The following is a 26516-nucleotide window of genomic DNA, read 5'->3' on the forward strand; positions in this document are numbered from 1 at the left end:
AATTTCTTCAACTCATGCTGGGTTGATTTCCACTGCAGTTTTTGACAACCCTTCTGCCAGTTAAAAACAAGACAGTATTTCACTACATATTGCCCGCTCATCCCTTCTTCAACATAAAATTCCATGATTGACTGTGAATTTCAGAATGCAGACACATTCTTTGCCCATAAGAAATGAACTGCGGCTTGCACCTCGAAGCATGACAAATTTTTACACATCTTGCAGTTTTAATGGGTCTGATGCATCTGCAAAATTACACTACCTGTCTGTTCATCTCCTTAAGACAACTAAAACCATCTGTCTCCATTCTGGGGAAAAAACATTCCCTCCATAATAAGCAGTTTTCAAATGCTACTGCTTGTAAAATTTTTTTTGGCAGCCACCTCTGTGTTTGTGTGTGTTTATATATATATAAAAAACTTTACTATTTTCATTCTAATCAAGCATATTAGATATTAGTATAACTTGACAAACGCTTTAAAAAAATCCTCATTTTCTGAATTTTCTAGAAGATTTTTAAGCTTCATTTGTTTGGGGAAGGAAATCTCAAAATTTTCAGATTTTATATTACACCCAAAGGAGCTCTTTTTAAAGATTTTTTGTCTTGCCTTAATTTAGTAAGTATCATGTTCTTCGCATTTAAACCATAAAAGTCAATTCAACAGCAATATCACAAACTAATTTAAAAAGAGCATATCTTTAGAACTTCCGATACACGGTCTCGCGCGATGGAGATAAAAATGCTCATGTGCAGGAGAAATTTATTTATTTATTTGGCTTTTCTAATCTAGATAAAAGCTATGTATCTCTTAAAATTATCTCAAGATATATATTGTGAATATTCTAAGTTATAATAGTTACAATACATATGTGATAGAACTTTGAACTATTCAGCCATGTACACACATTCAATAACATTTGTCCTAATACTTTTAAGTGCATATACATGCATCTTAAAACATATAAATCACCAATGCAACATATTGGAATTCTAACTCCCTTCTCCCCCCCCAAAAAAATTATGTTCTTATATCCTTTTAGGAAATTCAGTACTGCATGGCCAAACCTGTTAAAAATTAAAGAGTAGTATGCAAATAATAATAATAAAAAAAAAAAAAAACATTTAATATATACATGAATAAATTAAATAAATATCATAAATAAATTTTGATAAACACAGATTCTTTATAAATTTTCGTTCAGATTTTTATACTTTTAAACAACCATGAAAAGTGTCCTCCTCACACCGAAAAGAAATTGAAAAAATTCAAAACCAATCACAGTTTTGATGTGGGGAACATCTACAGTCCAGCATTTCAATTTTTTGTGCCATTACAGTAACAAATTGAGATCTTTATTATACTACATTAATCATTTGCATGATCTGAAAAAAGTGAAGTGGCAGACTGCCAATTTGATTTCTTCTAATCATAACTATAGAACTGTCAGAATGTAAATTCTAATTTCTGCGATTTATATAATATAAGATCTTTGGCACACCTTTTGAATTACATTAACCATTGTAATTCAAAAGGTGTGCCAAAGATCCAGTAAGAAATTTAATTATCTAAAAAAACATGCATATCTATTAATAGCATTACTAAAATTTACACTGTTAATATAAAAATTGTTTCTAATCACATACTATGAACCTTTGTTGCAAAATTTTATTTTATTATTAATTTTCTTTTAATCCTAAAAATAAGTATATAGACAACTAACTGATGACCAAAATTGAAGCATACACTAAATCACTACAAATTAAAAAGCATACAATATTTATAAAAGAAAACTTACATCATCAAGCTTTCCAGAACGAATGCAGATGAACATGAACTTAAACAAGCGTGCTTCATTTTCCTTAATAAGTAAATTAAAAGCTAAGTAAGTTAAAAGTACATTTTTATTTGCATCAATAACAAATTTATTTACATTAAAATACAAACAGTTATTTTGAAAAACATATTGGTATTTATATCTAATGAAAAACTTTGAAAAGCATATCAGCACTTTTTTACCAATAAACAAAACAAGGAAACTTAAATCATAAATAAATTCCGAATCAAAGAACATAAATGACATCCTAAAAATCCATGTATTATTCAGAAAAATCTTTTCAAAAATTTTCACTAAAAATAATTAAGTATTCATTCCCTTTAAAAACCCTAGTTTTTCCTGTTATATATAAAAATTTGGTTGGCACGTTTATCATAAGTTACTGTAATTTCAGAACATTAACTGAATTTCAAGATTGAGGGGACAATGTCTGTCTCGAAATTTAGTTAATATGTTCAAAATTTTGATTTTTTTATTATAATCAAGGCAGCAATTAGCCTCTTTGAGGTTTCAAATAAAAAGATCCAATGCCCAATATGTTTTGAAACACAAACATGGTCTCTCCAGTCATAAAGTATTCTGAATATTATGAGCATTTTGAACATTCTCCTGGAAGTAAGTTGGTTAATATGGTTTATTTGATTATGACAAAGCACACAGGGGCTATATGCCTAAGGAGAGCGATGCTATCATGGAGAACTTCATGATTCCTCTAAGTAAGAGCACTGTTTCTCCTTTCATTTGCCTTAAACCTTGAGCTTTTTCATTTAAAAATTAAGGTTGAACTGTACACATTTTTTAATCTTTAAGCATTTCTTGTTCAAATTATTAACACTGCATACTTGCCAACCTATGACACTCAAAAATCAGGAGATTTTTTTAACAAATTGGGAGATTTTTCACAATGTTAGAAAGCTTTTTAAATGATAAAAATATAGTTTTTAATAATGAATTAACTTTAAATAGTTACTAATTCTTAAATGCAAGCAACACAAAAATACCTTGCACATAAAAAAACATTTTTATTACTTGCATCATTTAAGAAAACTAAAAAAAAAAGACACTTTAATCAGTTTTCGTACAAATGTCATGAACAGTGGCAGATTTTGCTTTCGTTAAGAAAGAAACTTCATAATTTTGTTCATAGCAATTGCCACGTAGGCCTGCTTTCGCTAATAAAAGTTTTTCTAATATTAGATCTAAATTTAGTCCTCGTTTTTGCAACTGAAAATCCTCTCACACTCTGCATTACTATGGGGAACTGTCAAGATGGCCAACATATTTCTAGACAGTTCACTATATTTTAAAATTCCATCAGCACCTTTCAGTTTTCCAATTAAACTCCACTGGGTGTCAATCCTAGCTGATTTTATAACTTCATCCAAGTTTTCGAATAGTAAACTGCAAAATTGCGACTGCAATATTTATCAGTGGCAACATCAATATCATCATCTTTCATGACAAAATGAAGTAACACAGGAAATCTGTTCAAAAAGTACCTTATACCAGAAAAAGATGCATTTGCTAAAGCAGAAATATCAGCAACTTTAGCATGCAAAATCACTTCATCATTGCCTGGGAATTTATGTAGTATGTAATCACATACTCGACAGAAGTAACTTCTAACATGAAGATAAAACTTATTTTTGTCTTCTGAAAGTTCTTCTACTACTTTTGTAGTTGCAACTCCTATTACCAAATCTTCATCTTTCTTCTAATTTTCCATTTCATCATAAATCACATCATATATAGAATTACAGACAAAACACAGACTGGTTTTACAAACGTATGTCTTTAAACAGATCATAAATCATTGATTACAAAACATGAATTAATGGAATTCTGCTTTGTAAAACTGTGTTTAGAAAATCGAATAATGGCAAAATGAATTGTAAAAAAAAGCTTTGTTAAGGTCTGAAGGAAAAAACATAAATATTCGTTCTTCACAAGATAAACTTACAGTAATTGGAAAATGTTTCGTGTGTTGAAAATTTTTTTTATTTTGAGAGAAATTTGTATCAGCTTTAAGCTTATATTTTCCTGCATTATTTTGAGAACTGCCAGTTAAATTGCTGAATGGTGCAGAAATTACTTTACATTTCTCAAACCTATTTTTAACAATGGAAGTAGTAACTACATCTCCATTTACTTTAGGTATTTTATAACTCTCAATAGAGTCTTTTATCTTAAAACTCTCGAAGCATTTACTTCTTTAAAAAATGCAAGAAGTGGGTTCCATTGATCGAGGATTCTAGATAAGTATTTCTTTAAAGACAGCCAGCGTGTACACACGTTTCAAAATTTTTCTCATTTCAGTATTATGCAGCTGTTGGAACTGTTTCAATTTTTCCTTCCTTTCAGAACTCCTTTCAAGATAATAATAAATATCAACAATGTGTTCATCCACATTTATTGGTAAAGAAGCTGCCCCATTTTCAGCTGCTAAATTTAAGAGGCGACAGGTGCCCCTCATAATCTGCAAATCTGGATTTTCCTTTCTTAAGATGCCTGCAACACCAGTCTTCAAGCCTGCATTATAGGCACCAAGTGCTAAGCAATTATCCAGAGGGCCTGCATTTTCTTTAAAAGTTTTAATTAACTGTGCTATATTAAAGCCTGTCGAATGTCCTTCTAAAGTGGGGACAGAAAGTAAACTGCACTCAATTTCTGAAGACTCTGGATTAAAAAAACGAAACAACAATTGGATACAGTTTTGAATTGATATTATTGCTTCCATCCAGAATGGAGCTGTTTTAATGCAATCAATAACTGAGGATTTATTTTTCAAACCCATTTCTTTAACAATTGCACCTCTTTTGGTCCTTGCAGTTGAGTATTTCTTAGTGATTCCACTATCATGAAAATTTTTTCGAAATAAAGCTGCAGCGTGTTGCATTGCATTCAGTGGCAGGTTGTGCTCCAGTAAAAAGGCAGAGAACAGACATTATGTATTAATAACTTTTTGGTCCTTTGTTTTAGGAGAGAAATTAAATTTTTTTTTTTTTTTCAAAATAACTCATGTTGTCCTTGTGTACGCACATGTTTGAGAACATCTGCCCTTTCACCATGTGAAATCGAAAATTTGCAATGACAGACGGTACACATCGCAAATTTATTACATTTCCTTGAGGAAATAATGGAAGGAAAGTCAACTGTGTACGATTTTTGAAACATACACGAGTATTTCACTTTTCTAGCAGACATAACAAAAGATGATAATTTCTAAAACTATTTCCTGAAAGCACGTGTACTCACACAACTCAGGACAAGATGAACGAAATAACTAGAGAACATCCAAATAACAGCCTTGAGCTTGCTTTGTGCTCATTGGCTAATATATGGCAGATGACACGCAGTGGAGCTCGATGCCCATTGGAGAACTGGAGAACAACGTTTCTGGATATGTATGCTCTCACTCACAAAGCAGAAATTCGCATCTGATTCGCAAGGTTTTGTTTTAGATATAATCTAGAGAAAATTCAATTGCTTTCAGATGTACAAAATCACTTTTTTTTTTTTTTGGTTCATATAACGAAGTATTAAGCCAAGTTGCATAAAAATCATGAGAAATTTTAAGAATAAGAAAAAATCAGGAGAAATATATTGTAAATCGGGTTGGCAGCAGAGCGGACGAAAATCGGGAGTCTCTCGCCTAAATCGGGAGAGTTGGCAACTCTGACACTGAAATTTATATGTATCTATCTAAATAATATTTTCCATTGAATTGATAACAATATATAGCAGCAACTTGGCATACATCTGCTTTGAAATATGTCCATCTTGGCATATGTCATGTTTGTATGCCAAAATTTTTGTTTGGCATAAAACATTTGTTTGGAATACGACTCAGTTTGATAAGACATGACTACGTACACTACACTTATTTACCTCTTTCAAGACTACGCTATAATTGCCAATGAGTCAGTATACTTGTTGCAAAATAACAACCTAAGCTGTAACTCTGAATTTACAAATGATTTTGTGTATATTCACTTAATCGTTTTGTAAATTCATTAAGAATGAGCTTTAGAAAAGTTAATGAGAAGAGTCAAGTAATGATGAAAACTGTTAGGATCACCACAAAGGTGAATAAAAAGATTGTTGAAAAATATGAAGACGATATGCAAATCTGCGATTTAGTAAATGCATATTGTGTGCAAAGTACAATGGTATCTTAACACTGAAAAAAACCAAAGATGCTATTAAAGAAGCTAACATTGTGAAGGAAGTAGAATAGAAAAGATCAGAGATGTCTGAGCATGTTAAAAAATGCTTTTGCTCTGCATAACAGAAAAGCATTTATGTACAGTATCGTGTGCAATGCTTCATTTATATGCAGTACATATTTTTCTAACTGCTTTTTAACATTAAATAGTGTTATAATAATAACAGTGGGATTTTTTATAAGAATAGATTATTTTCTCTTTATTTCTTATTGGAAAAGTTTATTTTGTATACATCCAAGGATCTGGAATTGATTAATGACAGCAAGACATCTTATGACAACCAACTCCCTCCCCCCCCCAAAAAAAAACTTTACAGCAGAAATAACTTTCAATATAGGGCATCACTTCTCTAAGATGATCACCTCCATAGAAGACCAAATTCACGTGAAATAAATAGTCTTATTAGAGAGAGTTATTTGTACATTGTAACCAATTTTACATTTTAAACTGAAATTTTCAACAATCTTACCACATGAGTGAAAATGTAAAATTGATATGCACTGTACAGTGGGACATTAAGTACTTCGAGACATGTTAGCTGTATGAAAATGGCTAGCTGCATGAAAAATAAATTGGTTTGGTAATAAGGTTAGCCTATCTCAGAAAAGCAGGAAAGAGGATAAGGTATTTGAATATTTTCAAATTACAAACTTAAAACAATTTAAAATAAAACCTATATGACAAAAATAAAAATGAAACTCTGTAATTTGACATCAAACCCTATAACTCTGAAAATGTTGATAAAGATGCTATCACTGTAAATGTAATTATAGAAATAATTTTAGTAGCATAATTTTCAATTACATGTTATGCCAGATATTCTCAAGAAGGTCCCCAGTTTTAGAGGAGATTTTTCTAATTTCAGATTGACAGACTCAAATTGTAGCAAAAGCCTCACAGAAAATAATCATTATAATGCAAGTTCAAAACCACATGGATCCACATCCACAAGTTCAAAATGTAAATGTAAGCTTCATGTATATATCATGTATATACTAATAAAAATATTTCTTTATTTATACTAATTAAATACTTCACAAAATCAAAAAATATATAAGTAATGCATATTAATAAATTTACAAATAATGTACACTTATACACACAAATGATAAATCTTAAATTTAAATGCTCCTGTTTAGTATATTAAAACATTTTAATTTTGAATTTTACAAACTATTAAAAAGTACTATGAAAACAAAAAGTGTTGAAATACTTTGAAAGAAGGGAATGGAGAGAAAAATTTTATCCATTGTATTATTTATTATGAAACTTTAGACAATACATAAATGATACTCTACCATATTTTTTTTCAAACAAATGAATGATCTGTTTCATTAATTTTTTTCAAAGAATATAACAAAAGAATAGAATACAAGTATAGTCATAAGTTACTACTGTCAAAGACATTTTGCAACAATCCATATTTCAAGTGTTCATTATTTGCCCCCCTTTTAAAAATGTTCTTTTTAATTTTTTATGACAAATATAACAGAGCAAATACACATATTAAATTTTGTTTTTGCAATAAAATTTCACATACATTTAAAATGTTGTATAAACTGCATAAAACCTCAAGACAACACTCTATCAGAAACAAAATTGAGTGATATAAATATTTGAATAAAGCAGAGAAAGCATCAATAATGATTACTAGTTGAAGTGATGGTCAATCACAATATGGTAGAACATCACTTCAACTGAGCAATGCAATGCTAAATCAGAGATCTGGTGCTTAGCAATACTCATTTTAACTGTTAAGAATAGCATTGAATGAATTCCTCCATCATTTAAATCTAGTCAAGAAATTTTCAAAGATTATTTGGGCTTGTAGGATAACATTTCTCAAATTGTTTCAAAAACATTAAATTCTCTCCTTCCTCCTCCCCAGAAAAATATATTCAAGTAGCCCAGGAAATGCTTTCTCAAGGTGAGTCAACAAACATGGATCTTTACTTGTAAATACAGAAACTGTTCAGCAGTTAAATGAATAGTGCTCGAAAGCTGAAACATACAGTACACTTAAAAGTCTTTCCAAAGTCCACGACACACTGATACTTTTCTTTAACTGTTATGCTTCTGTGTGTTATGAATTTCTTCCACCTGGTCAAATTATTGGCAAACAATATTATTTGTGTGTTTTACAGTGTTTGCATTCAGCAATTTGTAGAAGTTCACCTAAACTATGATGAGATAACATAAAGATATTGCACCATGATATATCATCTGATTATAACACTGCTGGAACTTATGATGTTTTAGCTAAAAATTCAACAAATAACACTTCCAAAGAAATTTATCTGATATAACAACATGTTAGTTTCTCTTACTTCAGCAGTTAAAATTGCTGCTGTGATTTTAACTGCCAAACTGTGATTTTAATTGCTGAATACTGTGATTTTTCGTAACCACTGCGAGTCTTTTGGTGTAATAAAAGAAAACTGAATGTAAAATGTTATATAGAAACATTATTAACATATGTTTAGAGGATTGAAATAAATACTGGCGTAACTGCATTGCAACTGAAGAGGATTATTTTAATGTGGATGTAATTAACATTAATTAATAGATTCAATTTTGTTTTCGTTTTATAGAATCATTCCCAATACTTTCTGATCACAGCAGACTGCAAAGTTTGCTTTTCATTCTTTCATTACAAGAATACATACTTTATCTGCTTCATGTACAGGATAGCTCTCTTGCCTGAAAGGAGCATCTGGATCCATTTCAAACATTAAGTTTTCTTTGTTTTTTGATAGGTTAATATTTGACGTCAGTTCATTCAGTGAATGTTCCCTGAAAAAATGCATACATTTGCAAAAAAGTTTCAAATTATTAACTTGATAAAAAATATAAACTGTACTCTTCTGTTATCAGGCCCGATTCAGAATTATATGTATGTATGCCCATGTGTGTGTGTGTGTGTATGTATGTATGTATGTATGTGCCTATATATGTGTGTGTGTAAACATACATATACATATATGAATGAATCCATCCATCTAATACATACATTTCTGAATCCGGTCCCCCTGATAACAGAAGAGTACCATATAAATATATCGAAAATTAAATATAGGGGTTGTAGCTTTCCAACATTAAATTTTAAATTTCTAGTGATCTACACATTGTACTTCTAACTACATTCAGGACCTTAACTTATATATCCAATAAAGAAATTACATTACATATTCAATCGATGTAATCCATTTTGTAGGTAAAGTAAAAACAGTATACTTAATTAGTATTACTCAATCAAAAGTGATTAAATGGTTTCTGATATACAAATCACAGCACTGTGTCATCTGACGATGGACTAAATGCTTTGTGCAACGTGAATATTTGAGCGAATTTATGCAGTATTTGATTCCAATACGTAAGGGCTCAAAATGGTTTGTTATGGTTCCAAAGTGTCATATGGGAAAATATGAAGCAACAAATCGGTAGCCATTTAGAAAAAGGGCAGATAATCATGGAAGCAATCAGATATGTGAATATTTCAAAAGAGACAATCTCTGGGCTATAGAAAAAAGTTCAGAACTCTGAAACTGTTGTAAGGAATCTGGACAAGAACGTACATGAATAACAACTACTTCTGAAGATTGAGTTGCCCTTCTGAAGTTGAGAGGCTTAGTTGCCCTTTGTAACAGGAAATCTACTGCTCGGCAGTTAAGTTCAGAGCTTGCAATTACCACTGTAAATGTTGTATCATGGCAAACTGTATAACAGTTATCTGTGAAATATTCAAATTTATCAGAGAACATGAAGTGAAAATCATCAGCAGCATTCTTTTCCAACCAATCAACTATATGACACATTGGAATTTAAGTACATCAGTTAAGATTTGCTGCTACAAACTGAAATACAAATTCTATAATTTCAATTTACATCTAAAAATTAATTAAAATACATATAAAAATAAAATAATAAAATGTCTAATGACACATAAAAATAAAATTATAAAAAGCTTTCATGACAAAAAGCCAAGGCTATGTGTTTCACTGCCTGAGCAACAAAAGATAGATCACCGGACTCAAGAAAGATCACTGGATGCAAGAACTGGATGGAGCACCAATGATTTGTGTTCTCTTTACTGATGAGACAAGGTATAGTTAAACATTTAATTCTAAATGTATTTACATGTGAAGAGAGTCAGGAATACAAAATCTCCCTTCATAGATTATAGAATGTGATCATGTCAATAATGCAGGTGTAATGGTATGGGTACATTCGAAATTATTACAGCAGTTTGTTTATCACGAAAGGAAAAAAATAAATTATTTAAAGCCATATGCATTTCTTAATGGAGGTTCGAATCCCGCGAACGGGCTGGCTGCATGGGTGTTTTCGTGGTTTTCCCCATGTGTAACGTGTATATGAGCCAGTTTCCCTTAGAAAGTCCTCCATGAAGGCATCCCTCCCCTTAGGCAGATAGCCCTCGAGGCTTTGCCATAATCACACACACATGTCTGTGTCATTTCTTAATGATAATTTATACTTACATTTTACTAGCACTTATAGTATAAATATAATTTAAAAAATTCGATATACTGTGTACCTCAGCTATTTGAGTTAGTTTTATGTGTAGCATATTTAAATAATTCAAATAAAAATCTAATGATAAACATTGAACTATATATGCATTTATATAAAAGGACAATTTTATAATTATCATTATTATAATTCAGATAGTTACTAAATAAAACTATGAAGTTGCGTATGATCATGCAATATTGATATACTGAATATAATACACTTTTGACATACCTAATGTTAAACTGTTGATTTAAATTGGAAACATAGAATGCTAAGAAAACAAAGATAATCCTTTTTGCCTAGGCACTTCATATAACACAACCATTTTAAAAATTATTCAACATTATCTCATAAAAATAGAGAAAGTTTTACTAAGGACACCAATTTAAAAAAAAAAATTCCCAAGATTCGTAAGAATAAATACTCCCAATATATTTCATGTATAAAAGCATCTAAATAACATTTGATTTAAAATACAGTTATAAACAAGGATATTCTTAATTAATTTTTAAAACAAGCACAAATTTTTCATACAAATGAAGTACTGTTGCTAACTCTAAAAATTCTATCTACTCAGAAATAACATTTAGAACAAAAACTAAACTTACAGTGCTAAACAATTGTCTGTGAAATATTCAAATTTATCAAAGAACATGTCCCGAAAATCATCAGCAGCATTTTTTTCCAACCAATCAACTATAAGCTAAAAAGAAATTTAAGTAAATCAGTTAAAATTTGTAATGAGCTGTTACAAACTTAAATACAAATTTTATAATTTTCCTTTACAGGGTAAAAATTAAACAAATAATGATACAAATATAAATAGAGACTTTTTTCTCCCAAAGCATAATTATAATACAGTACAAAGTCTTTAATCTGGACTCGTCGGGACTTTGGCGATTCCGGATTAGCGGTTTTTCCGGTTTATAGATCATCAATTTAAATCTGGTAAGATGGCATGCAGAAATTATGAAACTAAAAATATGAAACTGTAATTTATGAAATAAAGAGCAATTATGATCTAAAGGGTATCAAAATTTACAAAAAAAAAAAAAAGCTTAATATTTATTTGTTTACTTTATTAAACATTTCTTTTAATGTAAGCTGTTCAAGTTGCTTCCTTTTATGTGCTAATACTTTCTCTTTAATTCTATAAAAAGACATAATTTCTTGTTCAGTTACAAAGTTCCGCTGTTCAAGTCCTGTAATTGCTGTGCCGAAAATACCGACTAACTTGTCAATAGAAATTTTTTCGTTTTCACCAACCTCTCTCTCGCTTTCTTCATGCCTTTATCCATTTTTTGAAGCAATTCCACTTTTTGCTTGATGGACATAGAAACATGCTTTTGCTTTGTAGATCCTTTGGCAGCTCCAGAATTGGAAACTATTTGACATAATCGAAAGTTCAAGCTTACTTTTTATAAAATTGCTCTAACAGTGTGCAAAAAATAATAAGCCGAATCCAATTAGAAGATTAAGGAACAATGCAATCTGCAACATTAACTGAAATAGATAATTTGATAATTTTAGCCTAGCTTATACCGTCCGTTATACATTAAACGCGCATGCGTAAACATATTATGTGCATGCGTAAACGTATTATGTGCATGCGTAAACGTATTATGTGCATGCGTAAACATATTATGCGCATGCGAAAACACTACGAAAGTTTGCAGCTTTGAGGTCCGGTTTATGGACATCCAGATTAATGACTTTGTACTGTACTGAGAAATTTAAATCTGTTTATGCTACATACCCTCCCCAGAAGTAAACCTTTCCTAATCTGCATATTTACACTACCTGAAATATTTTAATGAAGTTTTTGCATAATTAAAAATATGTATATAAATAAACTCATGACTCCGCTAGAGCTCCTAGAAATTAAATTTCAAAGTTGAAAATACCAGTACACATATTTACCTGACTTTGGCGTATGTATGAATCTTTCTGATAAATATTTTCAACTATTTGTTTGTCACTTATTTTCTTTCCCTGAAAGTAAACACAGTTTCTTTTATATAATCATCAATCTATTTAAGCAATGCACAGTTAATACATGATAATGAATTATTTGAAAAAGAGTAAGAAATTAGAAGATTTTCTATTTTGGAACAACTTAATTCCATATTCATTTGAAAAATTTTATATATGTGGAGGCACATATTGTTAATATTAATTACTGAAAATGTTTCTTGTAAAGACTAACAGTACATTTTAAAGAAACTGCATTTCACTATTTTTAGAGAAAATGAGGAATTTAATAAGATAAGACTGATGAAAATATTTCTCTTCCCCTTTTTACATGATGCACAAATTTTATCTGTCAATAAACTTACATACTTCAAATGATAAAGATATTCAACAATAAAGTAAAACACATAAAGAAACTGAAAGTAAAACACATAAAGAAATTGGATTGTCAAACAAAATTATTATATATTTCAAATTAAAAAATATATTTTAAGTAAGTATTAAATGAACATTACCAAAGGATACATTGTTATATCCCCTTCTTCAGTAATTTCAGTTTCCAAACGATCTTTAAAAAGTGTTCGCAATAATCGCCAAGTGTTACGTTCTTCTTGCAAAAAACGAAGCATGCAAGATGTTTTCTGTAATCTGAAAATAAACAAATTTCTTTTATTACAATCAAAAGAAATATTAAAAAGCATTTTTTAAAATTGAGTATTTTAATAGGAAATAGTTGACAGATATTTTAATTTAACATTTCAATAGCAGAACAATAAAAACTGTGGACATTGTTAAAAAAATGCCCCAAATTAATAAAGCCAAAAAGAAAAATGGAAAAGTTGAGATCCAGACTATAAGGCTGAAGGTTCAAACAAGTATTTCTAAATAACAAACAAAAACAAATTAAAAAAAAAAGAGTTCTCTGTTAAAAATAACAAGTTTCAGTATTGACTTTTGTTGCTGATAAAGCAAAAGGCTTTGTTCACTAGTGTTCATTTATTGAAGGCTGGTAAGCAAAGGTTGTTGAAAGTTATATATCTAAGCCTCATCTATTATCTCATTTATAAGAACTCAGAAATGTAGAATAAAAAGGCATCATATGCCAACTACCATTCCAATTCCACAATTATCATTTTCTTGATAGATTTTGAGACTGATAAATTTCAAGTACCTTCATTCTGTAAAACACTGCAGTCACAAATGGGCTGTTGCTTTGTATTCAAATCTGAGCCCAATGGCATCATACCTCGCTAGCAATATTCATGCTACATAAGATGGGCCAGAGAGTGAAAAATACAGACATTTAAAACTAAGCTACTTAATACAGAATTCCAAGTACTATAAAATTTGTCTTATCAAAAGCAGAAAAAAGAATAGCTTGGTATTCAACTTTTTGATTCCATTCCAAAATGAAACATACGTATTATACATATCTTACAAAAAATGAACATTCCATTTAAATGGATTACTAAAAATAAAAATTTAATATACTTTCTGCAAAATACCACACTGACCCAAATATAATACAATTTCTCCCCCTTAAATACTTTCCTTACAACCATATTAAATCACAGTCTAACATTATTTATCTAAATATATATACACACAAAAAGATAATTTATCACTCCTCTTCCTCTTACATTTATCTTAAAAGAAAGCAAAGTGTTTACTTCTCCTTTTACCTCAATGCTATTTATGCTTTTTTAAGAATATTTTCAACAAATGAAGATACATCAGGTCATCCAATATATGAAAGCTCTTTGTGACTCTTAAACAACCTTATGCAAATCAGAATGAGATCCAACGAAGCTGGATGGTCACAGCAATTTTTTACAAATGGGGTGGATTTTTCTGCCATTATCAAAGGAGAGACATTTAAGGTGAGCACTTGTTAGTCTAGCTACAGCAATTTGGGAGCCACAGTAAAAGGATAAGACCATAGAACATTAGTGCTTCATCCTAAATTTGATTTTCCATGAATGAATGGGATGGTTCAATGGAATTTTCATGGTGCATGAATATGAGCCAATTTTTCATTGAAATACCCCCACAAAAGCATCTCTCTTAAAACAAATAATGTTCTTGCTCTTTTGCTGCAGTAGCTAATCAAAACCTAAGCAACAACATAAAATAAATGCTAAAATCATAAAAATTTAACATTACTTAGTAAAAAAGAATGATCTCTCACCACAGAGGAAGTGGCCATTTTTGGCAAAATTAGGTTTTCAAATTTCAGACAAGACAGAAAAAAAAAAAAAAAAAAAAAAGCTTACATACAAATTAACTGTTTTGCCCAGTTTTCAGAATTAAAGCAAAACAAATTGAATTCAGTGCAAATGATTAGACAAATGTAAATAAATGTATTATTATTATTACATTATTCAAGTCTCTAAATGGACTTCAATTCAATTTATAATATGTACTTAGGTTATTGTACTATTTATAACATGATACTCATGTGAAATATATTACTATTTAATCGGATATTCTAAATTTTATGTTGTTGACTAACTTAATTTTGTAATTTTCATACTATTTTATACTGAATAGACAAGAAAAGCTTTCACATAAAGTACTTTTAAATAAAAATCTTAAAGGGTTCAAATTTTAATGGTCAACAAAAATTCTCTTTTAATGTCTAATACAGTTTATTAGTAACGATTATCAATAAAGAGAGCCCGGGCGGAATAACAAAACATAAAAAAAAAAAAAAAAAAAAAAAAAAAAAAAAAAAAAAACATGCATTTTGCTCTAACATGAGATTATATATATTCTGCATAAAAAGAAAATGTTTGAAAAATGAAAAATATATATGGTAATTCCATAAATATATTTACTGTTTTAATTAGATAAATCATTAACTAATTGCACTTTTATTTAAAACAAGCAGATTAATAGTAAAAAAATAGTATCTCTAAAAACTTTAGTGCTTTTGTTGTTTGTTGAGAGTAATGCACAGTAGAAAACATGGTTGCCTACCAAAGAAGCATACATGAACTAAGTGAAATAAAAGGATATTAATGGATGCTTTCCTTGAGCTTTATAAAAACAGATGAACAGGGTATGTCAACCCATGATATGCGAGGAAAAAACATAAGATTGATAATATGCGATTAAATTGATTGGTATGAATTGCTGCACTATGTCAGTAGAGTCTACTCTGCAATTCATTTAGGTCAGCACGTATTTGGCTGCAGTTCAATGCAATGCTTTATATAAATGCTGATCCAGGACACACTGCTAGATTTCTATTCCTAATCTTTTGTTTGATAACAAATCATCCCACCATGCTGGAGAGATTCATAGATACTGGCCACATCGATAATGAGCACAACATACAACCCAGATAAGCAGATCGGAATATACAGTTCGTCACACATTTACTGTGGTATTATATATAGCACTGGGCTTTTCATCTCTTCATATTCACAATGGGGAATGAAAGTTTCCCAACAGCTTTTAAACAGCTTAGTTTATAATAACAGACATATTAAATTTGAAAGATAATATCTTACATTCCACTGGATAGCAACAGACTGAAACAAAGTAATTACAGTTGACAATGCAAAGTCGTGTTTTGACACTAATAGCCCTCTGCAGCTAAAAAAGTGTTTAATACTTGTGCTCAAAACTGAATATCAGTAAAACCAAAATTTAAAACTGATCTGAGCAGAATTTAAATGCAATCAACTCCCAATTAACAAGAGGCAGATTAACAGACAGTCTAAGAAAATTATTCATCGTAGAAGGACAGAAAAAATTATTATCACAAACCATCTATGTAAAACACAACTGCCAGGGTTCGTACACATTTCTGCACACGGAAATTAAGTACTTTTAAGGACCATTAATGAAAAAAATTAAGGACCTATGAGCAATTGGGAACTGTATAAATTCAATTAAAAGTATTATCTATGTCTGAATTTTACTTTTGTAAATCCATCCTAAAAATAAAATCGATCCCTAAGTAGTATGCATCATTACTAAACATGAATTAATTAACATAATTATTAATGAGTTTGAGAATAAAATAAACTTTATGCAATTTATCAAGTAGCATTAAATATTTTACACTTATAATAGTTGGACATATTTGAAAGAAGATAAGTGACATTTAAGTTTTACTAACAGTAGCTTTATGTTGATTTTTTTTTATGCCTCATTTTGTCACATACTTGGTCAGTTTACTTGGTTTCGTAAATAGCAGGTAGATTTTGTCAAACAGCATAAGTTAAAATAAGAAGTAAGATCATAATCAGCATGATTCGTAATAAAAGACTGAATGTTGTGACCGCTACTACTAATCTAGAGAGAGACCTGCTGATTCGAACAAACCTGAAAGGCCTGATGTAGGCACAGTTGGCAAGTGTTGAAAGTCAGTCAGGCTCTTTTTGATGCAGTTAGCGTCGTAATTTTGTGTAGAGTTCCAGGGGTTGTAACCCAGTTAATATACTTTAAGGTTCCAATAATCCATTAAAGCATCAGAGGTGATAAGTTGTTTTGTATTATTTTAAGTCTCACTAGATGCAAAGAATACATTTTACTTGAATTTTTACATTTTTGTATTTTATCTTGTGACCACAGTGGATTGGATTATTTATGGCGAAGCACACAAGGACTATCTGCCTAAAGGGAGGGATGCCTTCGTGGAGGACTTTCTAAGGGAAACTTGCTCATTTACACATTACACATGGGGAAAACCACGAAAACGCCCATGCAGCCAGCCTGTTCGCGGAATTCGAACCTCGGACCGAACTACCAGTGTTCAGCGTCTTTACTGCTCGGCCGCTAGTGGGCCTGACCAAAGGCAATAACTCGCTTTAACATGTAGAGAAAATTTTTAAGCATAAACAGTTCAATAATTAAATTAGGTAGGTTAATAACCTTAGTCATTATGGATTTACATGACCACTATTAAATTTTATTTTTTAACAATATTTGTTATCAAAATAAAAATCTAATATCATTTCACAGTTTAAAATACATGTAATTTACGGCATTGATTCTTAAATGGTATTAGGATAATTACACATTAAAAGCTACAAAACATTTATGTTTTGCAACAACAACACTCAACAAAATATTTATTTTTGTTATAGCAAAATATACATTTTAATTTGAAGCCTTCACAGACATTTTGGCTAGTTTATATCGATTTCCTTCTCTTTAAGCATCTTTTCTAACAATTAGAGATTTGTCTCAATATGCAAAAACCAATGCTCTTGCTAGTTTCTGTGTGCTTTATCTCCTAACTTATCAACTTGTCCACAATGTACCTATGAGGGTTTATTTGATCTGGTAAAAGTTAAATAGTCCAAACCCCTCGACAGACGTGAAGTATATTATCGCTATGTCTGAAAGTAACTGTAATATCAGACAAAGGTTTAAATAAGCCTCTTATTTAAAAAAGAACTTAAAATATAAAGGCATGTTCTGATGCTAACAAAATCAGTTACAGCTCATGGTGACATAATTAAACAAGAACAGTCAAATTCAAACTAAAAATGTGGACTAGTGGTCAAAGATTATACAATTTAGTTTTAATTTAACCCTCTAAGCGGCAAGGCCGTATATATACGGCTTAGAATATTTTTTGATATCTTTAAGAATGTATATATACGTGCATATTAAAATATGTCAAAGAAATTAAGGCAATATATCAAAAGTACACAAATCCAGGTATGTAATACCAGGAGAATTTTTACATTAAAATCAAAAACATAATTTGTTCTCATAGTAGTTTTGGGAAATTTGTGCTTTCTTAGTGAAAACCCTGACCACTCAGAGGGTTGGCTCAGTAACTCTATCATATGAGGAAATAGAAATGGGAAATTATAGTAAAGGCTGAAATCATAAATAATTGGGTAATTTATATAATAATAACTGCACATATCTTTGAAGAATAATTTTCTTTATGTATTTAGTTTCATTCTTCAACATGTTTCCTTTTCATTTTATAATTTTATGATTTAATTAAGTATTTCTGTTATTTTAGAAAACACTAAATGCATTTAGAATGTACAGAAAAAGCGGCTAATTTAATTTTTTAGTAATAAGAATATTCAAAAGAAATATGAAATATATATGGTAAAGACCAGTTACAGAGCTGATGTGGCAGAATTTTTAGAATTGAATGACACACCGAACAACAAAATCTATAAATGGCAAAACTTTTAGAATTTAAAGCTGGCATTGGATGCATTTAGAATGGCACTAGGCAACAGAATTTAGAATCCACAGAGATTGCATCAAGCGGGAAAATGCCTAGTGCCAGCTATGAGTAACTTGCATTAAGACATATCAGATTAATCTTTTAAATTGTAAGTTTTCAATTTCTTTATTAATACAAAAATCCCTTTCTATAATGCCTGCCCATGTGATAAGATTAGAAGCATTTTTGATATTTTCCATGCTTCAAGCTAGTGAAAAGTAGAGAAAATAAAGGGAAGATAAACATGTTAAGATTCTAGTACCAGAAGTAAAACATTAAAATATTATGTTTTCATTGTTCTTCCAGACGTTCTCCAAAAAGTAAGAAATTCATTGCAAACTTTCTGTAAAATACATCAATTACGTGTTGATACCACGGAGACATTTTCATTTTGTCACATATTTCTCGAATCTTCTATAAATCTTGCCTTCAAATCTTTCTAAACTTTCCAAGCTGCAATGTCTAAAATCCAAAAAAAAAAATTATCCCTACCAATTTTGTAACATTGATTTGTAACAGAAATTGTTTGGAAAAAAAAAGGGGAAGGGAAAAAGTGCAAAATTAATTTTATAGAGAAAAACTGATGCATATTCTAAAAATTCTAAATGAGACAATTCATGGAAAAAACTCTTACTATGAAAAAATTAAAAAGAAGGCATTTTGAATTAATTACATAGCTAATTTTGCTTTTGCTAAGAGCTGTTTCGTAAATTGTGCTTTATAGTATTATACCTTGTTAATTTTTCAGATTCAAAATATTGTATAATAAGTTGCCAAAATGGTTAGGTTAGGCTAGGTTAGGTTAATTAATTACGGCAAAGCCTCGAGGGCTATCTGCCTAAGGAGATGCATGCCTTCATGGAGGACTTTCTAAGGGAAACTGGCTTATATACACGTTACACATGGGGAAAAAACCACGAAAACATCCATGCAGCCAGCCCGTTTGCGGGATTCGAACCTCGGACCGAACTACCAGTGTTCAGTGACTTTACCGCTCGGCCGCTGGTGGGCCATGTTGCCAAAATGAAACTTTATAATATGACAGCGGAAAAATAAAATTTTTTCCTTAATGTTATTTTTTAAATATAATTTTAATATATTACCTTTATTTTAATGAAATTTCTCAATGTTACGATGTTTTAAATAAAAAAGTCGTCAAAAAATTCTCAGATCTCAGAATTAAAAATTTTCTATAAAAGCTGATCTTAAAATCGCCAAAATATTGATAAGTAGCCAAATTTAGAGCCGTTTAATAAAAGAATTCACATCCCCAAAAACGAAAAGTTGTTTAAGGGCTCTTTATTAGATAAAAACGAATTTTGCTATGCTTATGTTTCACTTTTTGCTTAGAAACTCGAGTATCCCCTCACTCTTATATTAGAAATAGAAACAAATTATAACCCATGAACCCATTCAAAAGATACGTCAGTTAATCGCCAAAAATATTCCCTAAAATGCTAATTCACACTCAAAATGGCAGTCGTAAAAACAGACAGAAATTTCAGATGATTAAAATTAAGGACCGTCTGCTGATTTTGGCCAAAATTAAGAACTTTTAAGGACCAAAAATCGATTGCAAAAAATCTAAGGACTTTTAAGGACTGTAGGAACCCTGAATTGCCTATAAAAAAGGAAAAGAAAAATTTGTGATAAAACGGCACTGATAAGTCGATAAACCTATACTATTTGGAAGTTGCTTTTATACACAATGGTACATAATTGGAATATCTAAACATTGCACATTTTAAAAAAAAGTTCTAATCAACAATTCCCATGTACGGGTAATTAAATCTTGAATGGATATCAAACACTTTTTTTCAAATTCAGATAAAATCACTTACTTAGTTTCTACTGAAGTTCTTTTCACAAGTATTTCTTGTAATTTCTCAATGCCTTTACAACACAGCTAAAATTATCATAGAATAATAACATAATATGTCAGGTTATTAATAATAAAAGTACTATTATACAAAAAGCATTTACACATTTTCAGAATGATTCCGGGACACTTTAATCAATATTTAAAATTTAGAGTATTCTTTTAAAAGTTTGATCTCGTAGTTCCCCCTTGGACTATAATAATTTGGCATTATGGTTTCCATGATATTTGGGCAATTCACAAAATTTCTATAGGTATTAATTTCTATCCACTTCCACTACTCTCCAGAGTCCATCAATTATGCTAGGCTTGCACATAGAAAAAACTCTTTTAAACAGACCAGAGGCACAATAGGGCATAGGTGAAACATCAAGACTTCACAAGAACACACTGAAAAAGTATATATGCAATACCTGTATCAGTCTTCCTTTTTTCAAGGTAGACAGTGGTACTTTTTGTAGTATGACCTGTTGCTTCGCCTTGATGAAGCTTAACTCTTTGAAAATCGTTGGAATAAATAAATGGAGTTTCTTCTGTAAATATTTGATGTAAAACTTTTTCAATATTACGTTGAGTTGATTTTAAGATTTTTTCACACATTACTAATTTTAAATTTCTCACTGTAAGAGAATCCAGAAACAATCATAAACCCATTGTAAAACTTTCTTTGCACTGACAGAACCAGGCTTATATATATATATATATATAATATAAAAAATATGATGGCTTTGCGCAAACAGGAAACCTCTAATTAATTTTCCGCAATTTCAGGATCTTTCCCCTACACCAGGCATGTTATGTAACAGCTACTATAAATGAAGAGTTCACGCCATTTTTCGTCAGACTGCTCCCTGCCACTGTTGCCATAAAACCTTGCGCTGCTCTGTCCCTTCTTCGCTTTGTTAGAATATTTATGATATCGAAAGCTTAATTTTAACTTATTTTCATTTAAATCATTATTGGATATGTAGTTTTTAGAGAACCTGAAAGAAAAATGATCTGCAATTTTAAGTGAAAAAAGGTATGAAGTTTTAAAAATTGAAATTCTTTTGTGCCCTCAATTCAACTGCCTTCCCACTATGTAACGACCACACCCGGACTCTGAGGTGAACAGATTGCTATGCTTCATCACTTCCAATGGGTCCGTGACACTTAGATGACAACCACTTAGCCGACAGGACACTTAACCAACAGGACATTTAACCGACACGGACACTTAGCCTACAGGACATTTAGCCGACACAGATACTTAGCCGACAGGTCATTTAGCCGACACAGACAGTTAGCCGACAAGGACACTTAGCCGACACAGACAGTTAGCCGACGCGGACAGTTAGCTGACAGGACATTTAGCTGACACAGACAGTTAGTTAGCCGACATGACATTTGGCTGACACAGAGAGTTAGCTGTCAGGACATTTAGCTACGGTACACTTACCTGTCAAGACATTTAGTCAACAGGTTACTAAGCCGACGTTTAACTGACACGTACCCAAAAATTGTTTAAACTATCAATTACAAAATTTCTCGACTACTCCATAAGTTCAATATTTAAGTAATTTTTTTCATCTATCAGTAAAATTCATTTTTCGATTTTTAAAGATCTCATATGTGCTATTAATTATTGTGTTAATTTAGCATTGTTTGATATGTATCGTGCTGTTTGGTGTACATTGGCCAAATTGAGAAAGCGCTGAAATTTCTCGAAAATGAATAAAACAAAACCTTTAAATTTTACTTTTTTAAATTTTACTTCTAAATTAATCATTATGCACTAGTTTAGGGCTATAAACATTAACCTAAGTAAGTATTTTAAGCGAGAGGCGTGGTCAATAAAATGTTACAGAATTTTTATCTCAAGAATGGTGGCATGAACTGCAAATTATAGAGGTCACAAATAATTTATACCTTTACTTGTCTTAAAAATTCACTTTTTTTTAATTGTTTTTAATAACAAAATAAAATATATTTGCTAAACTAACCCTTACCACCATATGTTTCTATAAAAAAGTATAATTCAAGAATAACAATAATTTTTATTGCATTATTCAGATTTTTCATGACAGGGAAAGGAAATTTCATTAGTGGGAGGAGCCAAACGATTTAGTAAGGGAAAGAATGTAACATGATGTGTAAAATAGTAATGAAACATAAAGGTATTAAAAATTTGAAAGCATTTGGAAGAGCGACATTGAAAAATTAATATCATTAAGTAAACAAGAAAAATTATTAATGATATGAAAGTGTTCAGAAGAACCCAGTTGATTAAATGAAGAAGTTTTATGGATAATTTTTGAAGATCTCACGTTAAAATGTAATTAAGTGACCGCCGTACTTAGCTAAAAAAATTCTTTTTTCCTTTTGAAATTTCATTCATATTCTCTGACGAGAAATTTCAGCGCTTTATCAATTTCGCGAATATACACCAAACAGCACGATACATACATGGACCTTATAAGAGATAGACTAACACCCACATGTCCGCAAGAAAGAGTAAGGTCGATCTGGCTTACTTTAACACAGAAACTTATGGCGTTTGTATCACATAACTGTTTTTAATTATTAAATGTTGTATAGTGATGAGATTATGACAGTCACAGTTTTTGCAAACAAGATTTAATACATCTCATAAAAGAACTTTTTACTGCATTTTGCGCACTTTTTTCAAGCGTAATTCTTGTATAAATTTCTTTACTTTAGTAAAATGGTAAAAATTCTAAACGCAAAACTTATGAACTTATTTTTGTGTATAAATAAAGTAAAATTAAATAATATTGATAGCATATGATGCTTTGAAACAAATAAGGTAGAATTAAACAAGATCTGATCCTTTTCTTTGATTTTATGAGCATTTTCAGGCAGTAGTGTTTAAAAATTATTATAACATAACAAGACAATCATTTATTTATGATCATTAATTATTAACATTAAAAGATGATTATTTATTTTAGTAATTCATAAAATTCGGAGCATAAACTTTTTTGAGTGTAATGAGGAAAAAAAACATAAACTCTGGAAGAATTAAAAACTATTCAAACAAAGAAATTAAAACAAATAAAATAAATAAAATCTAAAAGCTTTCAGATTTTATATTACGCCCAAACAGGCATTTTATTAATGTTTTGTGTTTTACCTTTATTTTTTAAACATCATGTTCTTCTCAAGTAAACCACATTAAATTTAATTCAAGAACAATATCACAAAACATTTGAAAATGACATATCTAAGAATTTCCGCGCTGGAGATAAAAATTTATAAATTCCGCGCTGTTATTTTCTGCACAGGGTTGCCATTGCTTGCTTTGAACTCATTGAGTTCGTTAATCAAAACTTCGTTAAAGTACCAAAATATGAAATGGATTAAAATTTATTCGAAATTATCCCATCCAGGTGTCCATGTTAAGGTGGAGGCTTACGTTATTCAAAATTTTATGGTTCTAAATTCTGTTGTTTTTTTCACAGTGCGAGAGAAACATACATGCATTTATGCAGATTCTTCATTATTTAATTTCTTTAAATATAATACAGGGCGATAATATTTGATGGCAACAATTTGCAAAGTGAAACGGACATTTATAGTGAAACAAAGCAAAATGCCGTTTCGAAACTAATAGCTTTTCTGAGCTGCCGCCCCTTTGGACATTAATAAAATAAATTAACAATAAATAAGAAAATTTATGCAGAACTAGACATATATTAAAAAAATAATCACTATAAAATACTAGCACAATTAATTATTACAGTTAAATACAATTTTTAACATTAGAATAAATGCATAAAAATTATTGTTAAAGTGTTAATCACTATGATGTATTATGAAATATTATTGAAATAAAACTTCTTTGTAGAATATTATGCTATAATATTCAGATATAATTTTTAAAAAGCAGTACAAATAAGAATTTTAAGCAAAAACTTTCAAAAATCCATTTTTTCGATTTTAGTATTTTTTACTTATTTACACCAATAAAAAGCATAAAAATTGTAAGAGAAAATTGTTTGTTTGAATTTTTCTATTAGTTCAGATTTAAAATATTATTTTTTAAAAGAAGGAGATACAAATTTCCTTACAGCATAGGAAAAGCTAAAAAACATCCAGACCTGAAAGCATGCAACAGCTTTATAATTATTTAGAACATTAATTATGCTTGATAAACACGCTAAATTTTTTAAAAATCAATCTCAGTTTCAAAAATAAGAATACCTAAAAATTCTAATTTGTTAAATGAGGTGCTATCACCAGCCTTTTTCTTGAAAATTACACACGCTGCAATAGCCAACTATTGTTAAGTTTCTGCAAGTCGTTCCTACTCCTCCGGATGTGGTCAAGGTGACAGCCGGCAATACGCCAAGGCAAGGGAGAAAACCCATTTGGGTTGGTCTATTTCTTATAAGGTCCACGGATACATATCAAACAATTATAAATTAACACAATAATTAAAAGTATATATGAGATCTTTAAGAATCGAAAAATGAATTTTACTAATAGTGAAAAAATAACTTAAATATTGAACTTATGGAAAGTCGAGAACTTTTGTAATTGATAGTAAGTTTAAATAATTACTGGGTACGTGTCAGCTAAACGTTACTGTAGGCTTTGTGTCCTGTCAACTACATGTGTTGACAGTTTAGTGTCCCGTAGCTAAATGTCTTGACGGCTAACTCTCTGTGTCAGCGAAATGTCCTGTCGGCTAACTGTCCGTGTCGGCTAAATGTCCTGTCGGCAAAGTGTCCTTGTTGGCTGAGTGTCTTGTCGGCTAAATGACCTGTCGGTTAAGCGTCCCTGTCAGCAAAATGTCCTGTCGGCTAAGTGTCCATGTCGGCTAAGTGCCCTGTCGGCTAAATGTCTTGTCGGCTGACTGGTGTCGGTTAAGTGTCCTGTCGGCTAAGTGTTCGCGACCGACTTCCAATGCTGATCTACTGCAAATATCACATATATATATATTTCATTTTCGATCATAAATAGACCTTTTTTTTTATTGCAATCATTTTGGATAACCCATGTTTCATCAAGCGTCACAATCTATTTCTATTTATTTCTTGCTAAATAGTTTTACACAAATTGTTCTGTGTTCAGCCATATGCCTCAGCAAAAGTTAGTGAATATCATCTTTTTTAGCTTTTTTAAATTGTAAATCTTGATTTATCATTTTACTTATTGTTGCTTTTGCAACTGATTTTTGCATCAGAGGATCTTCTCCTGTTAATAATGATTTAACTCTAGAAACGTTAAAAACAATATGTACTTTTTCGAGTATTCGTCTGGAATCTTCTTTCCATGTAGAAGTCATGACATTTTTCCAATTAGCAGTTTGCCCCTATTAAATTAAAAATGTTGCTTAGTTTGCACCCAGAAATTCTAATACCTTGCACTGTACAATATTTTTGAATTACAGAATTGGAATGTTGCTGCAAACTTTTATTCCAAACCTTTTTTTTTTTTCCTTAAATCCTTTATTAAAATTGTTCCAAAAATGTGTAAACACGCTATGTAGGTATATGATTTAATAAAGAAATGAAAAGAGATTTAAGTGCATAATGAGTAATTATAGCTTTACTCACCATAATACAAATATAATTCTTACCTCTTCATAATTTAGCAAAAGATTAAAAATCTCATGCTCTCCTGCGTAACTCAGAAAAAAATCAAGAAATTCTTCATATAAAAAATCAGCATCTGAAATAACATCAGAAAAAGCATAAGTGTGTTCGAAAACTATGCTGTAATGTTAAATACATTAAAAAAGTTAATTAAATCAAAAAAAACTTTTTAAAATTAGTATTATTGCTAAGATTTATACCAATAAGTTTCATTACAATTTATTTGCCTCCTGGTGAAATTTTACATTTTCCCATGTTTC

At 30.3% G+C, this 26516-nt stretch overlaps 1 protein-coding gene across 3 annotated transcripts in view; it reads right to left on the reverse strand.

The window, feature by feature from the left end:
- LOC118195728 (nuclear pore complex protein Nup107-like) overlaps positions 1-26516 on the reverse strand; it is a 140179-nt gene that overhangs the window by 79911 nt on the left and 33752 nt on the right. For all 3 annotated transcript variants that reach the window (XM_035367051.2, XM_035367052.2, XM_085826001.1), the window contains 7 exons: positions 26241-26332; positions 20619-20683; positions 13082-13214; positions 12516-12587; positions 11204-11298; positions 8729-8855; positions 1798-1860 (listed from right to left, as the gene is read on the reverse strand). In XM_035367051.2, coding sequence (XP_035222942.1) covers positions 1798-1860; positions 8729-8855; positions 11204-11298; positions 12516-12587; positions 13082-13214; positions 20619-20683; positions 26241-26332 — 647 coding nt within the window. The remainder of the gene's footprint in view (positions 1-1797; positions 1861-8728; positions 8856-11203; positions 11299-12515; positions 12588-13081; positions 13215-20618; positions 20684-26240; positions 26333-26516) is intronic.

Source organism: Stegodyphus dumicola, chromosome 10 (genome assembly GCF_044657685.1).
Source record: "Stegodyphus dumicola isolate Sdum_Otavi_A_Nest chromosome 10, ASM4465768v1".
Classification (NCBI taxonomy): Eukaryota; Metazoa; Arthropoda; class Arachnida; order Araneae; family Eresidae; genus Stegodyphus; species Stegodyphus dumicola.